This window comes from Sitodiplosis mosellana, unplaced genomic scaffold (assembly GCF_009176505.1).
Source record: "Sitodiplosis mosellana isolate CC-2019 unplaced genomic scaffold, AAFC_SMos_1.0 Smas_scaffold_6256, whole genome shotgun sequence".
Classification (NCBI taxonomy): domain Eukaryota; kingdom Metazoa; phylum Arthropoda; class Insecta; order Diptera; family Cecidomyiidae; genus Sitodiplosis; species Sitodiplosis mosellana.
In genome coordinates this window covers 1-1,416 of record NW_022601497.1, presented here as the reverse complement: position 1 = coordinate 1,416, position 1,416 = coordinate 1, and the positions used below count along the sequence as shown (strand labels likewise).

The following is a 1,416-nucleotide window of genomic DNA, read 5'->3' as shown; positions in this document are numbered from 1 at the left end:
TGTGTTGAGCTAAAACCGTGAAGAAAGTTTTTTTTCTTAGTAAATAGTTGCGACGTTTCGCTCTTATCAAGAACATCATTAGGCTAGAAACAAAATCTACACGTTTTGTGCTCAAACTGCAAAAAGTCAATACAAAATTTCATCTCATGTCGTTTTTTGACAATGAAAGGTGTGAACTAAAAGACGAGATTCACAGAATTGATTCCGGTGCTGCGGATTGCCGTTTTCCCGATTCTTGATATGATGCAAAATCATTCCTAACTGCTATAAACTCTTTTGATACGGTTGAAGAATTGATGTAATTTGTGGAATAAGAAGTATCTTCGTCTAAATCAACATTGCCCGAGCATGAATATTACGTGCAAACGAAGTATGCAATGTATTTGAAATTGAGCGTAATACCAAAAAATGCAAACGAAGTAGAAATGCCTACACCGTGTATGGTATATAGATACTTATCCATTGCAGATATCAAAGCTCGTTTCAACATTCTCAATCAGCTTGTTATATTTGTATTACTTCAGTATATGAGCTCAACACGGAATTGTAGATCGGAATTCTAGATTGCGAATGAAAACATTTCGTGTTTCCTAACAGAATTTATTAATAATGGAAATTACACTAAACTAAATGAATATGAGTGCAAAACATTCAAATGAATCAAACAGACTTTAAAACACTTTAGCTGGAAGAAATACCATTTTATTCTAACACAATCGAAGATTAAATTTATATAATGATACAACACCTATCCTAAGTATGGATTTATGATCCCTGGATATCCGAGTCCGCCAATACTGCCTAAGCCACCAAGACCGGTGCCCAAGCCACCAAGATGGCCTAAACCACCAAGATGGCCTAAGCCATGGTGTCCACCAATGCCACCAAGGCCACCAAGACCACCAAGACCACCAAAGAATCTCTCACCAACTTCCAGTTTTTTCTCAGGATCTGTAGATTCTCCTAGTTTTAAAGCTCCTTCCGGTTTTGCACCACCTTCTGGATTTGCATATTGAACAGGTGCGGCTATCGGTTTTGGAGCTTCTTCTGGATTGGCAAATTCCACTGGAATGGCTGCTGCTAAACAGATGCTACTAACCATCAGAGCTAACAAAATCTAAATTAAACAATCCAATGAATAAATAAAACTGAACAAAACGTACAGAGATAAATAAGTTACCATCGTTGGACGGAACATTGTAAAAATGAATTAATATTAACAGTTTCAAATGGTAAGTTCGAACTCAGAAGCTGTCTCTTTTTGAACTAACTTCGAACATTTAACGAATCGCATTTTTATAGCAATAAATGCAACGAAATTTACGTAGATGGAAAAAAACTGTCAATATACTCCGCCGGTTTTATGGACGGCTATCAATTTTAAATTTAGTATACTTGGAAATGCCTGGAGCAACA

The 1,416-nt window shown here is 36.4% G+C and overlaps 1 protein-coding gene across 1 annotated transcript; it reads right to left on the bottom strand.

Moving 5' to 3' along the window:
- Positions 1-677: 677 nt before the first annotated feature.
- Positions 678-1,258, bottom strand: LOC129579576 (uncharacterized PE-PGRS family protein PE_PGRS46-like). Its single transcript, XM_055469726.1, has 2 exons — positions 1,181-1,258; positions 678-1,117 (listed from the first exon to the last, which is right to left on the bottom strand). The coding sequence occupies exons 1-2, from the start codon at positions 1,196-1,198 to the stop codon at positions 749-751; spliced, it is 387 nt and encodes a 128-aa protein (XP_055325701.1). The 5' UTR covers positions 1,199-1,258; the 3' UTR covers positions 678-748.
- Positions 1,259-1,416: the final 158 nt, after the last annotated feature.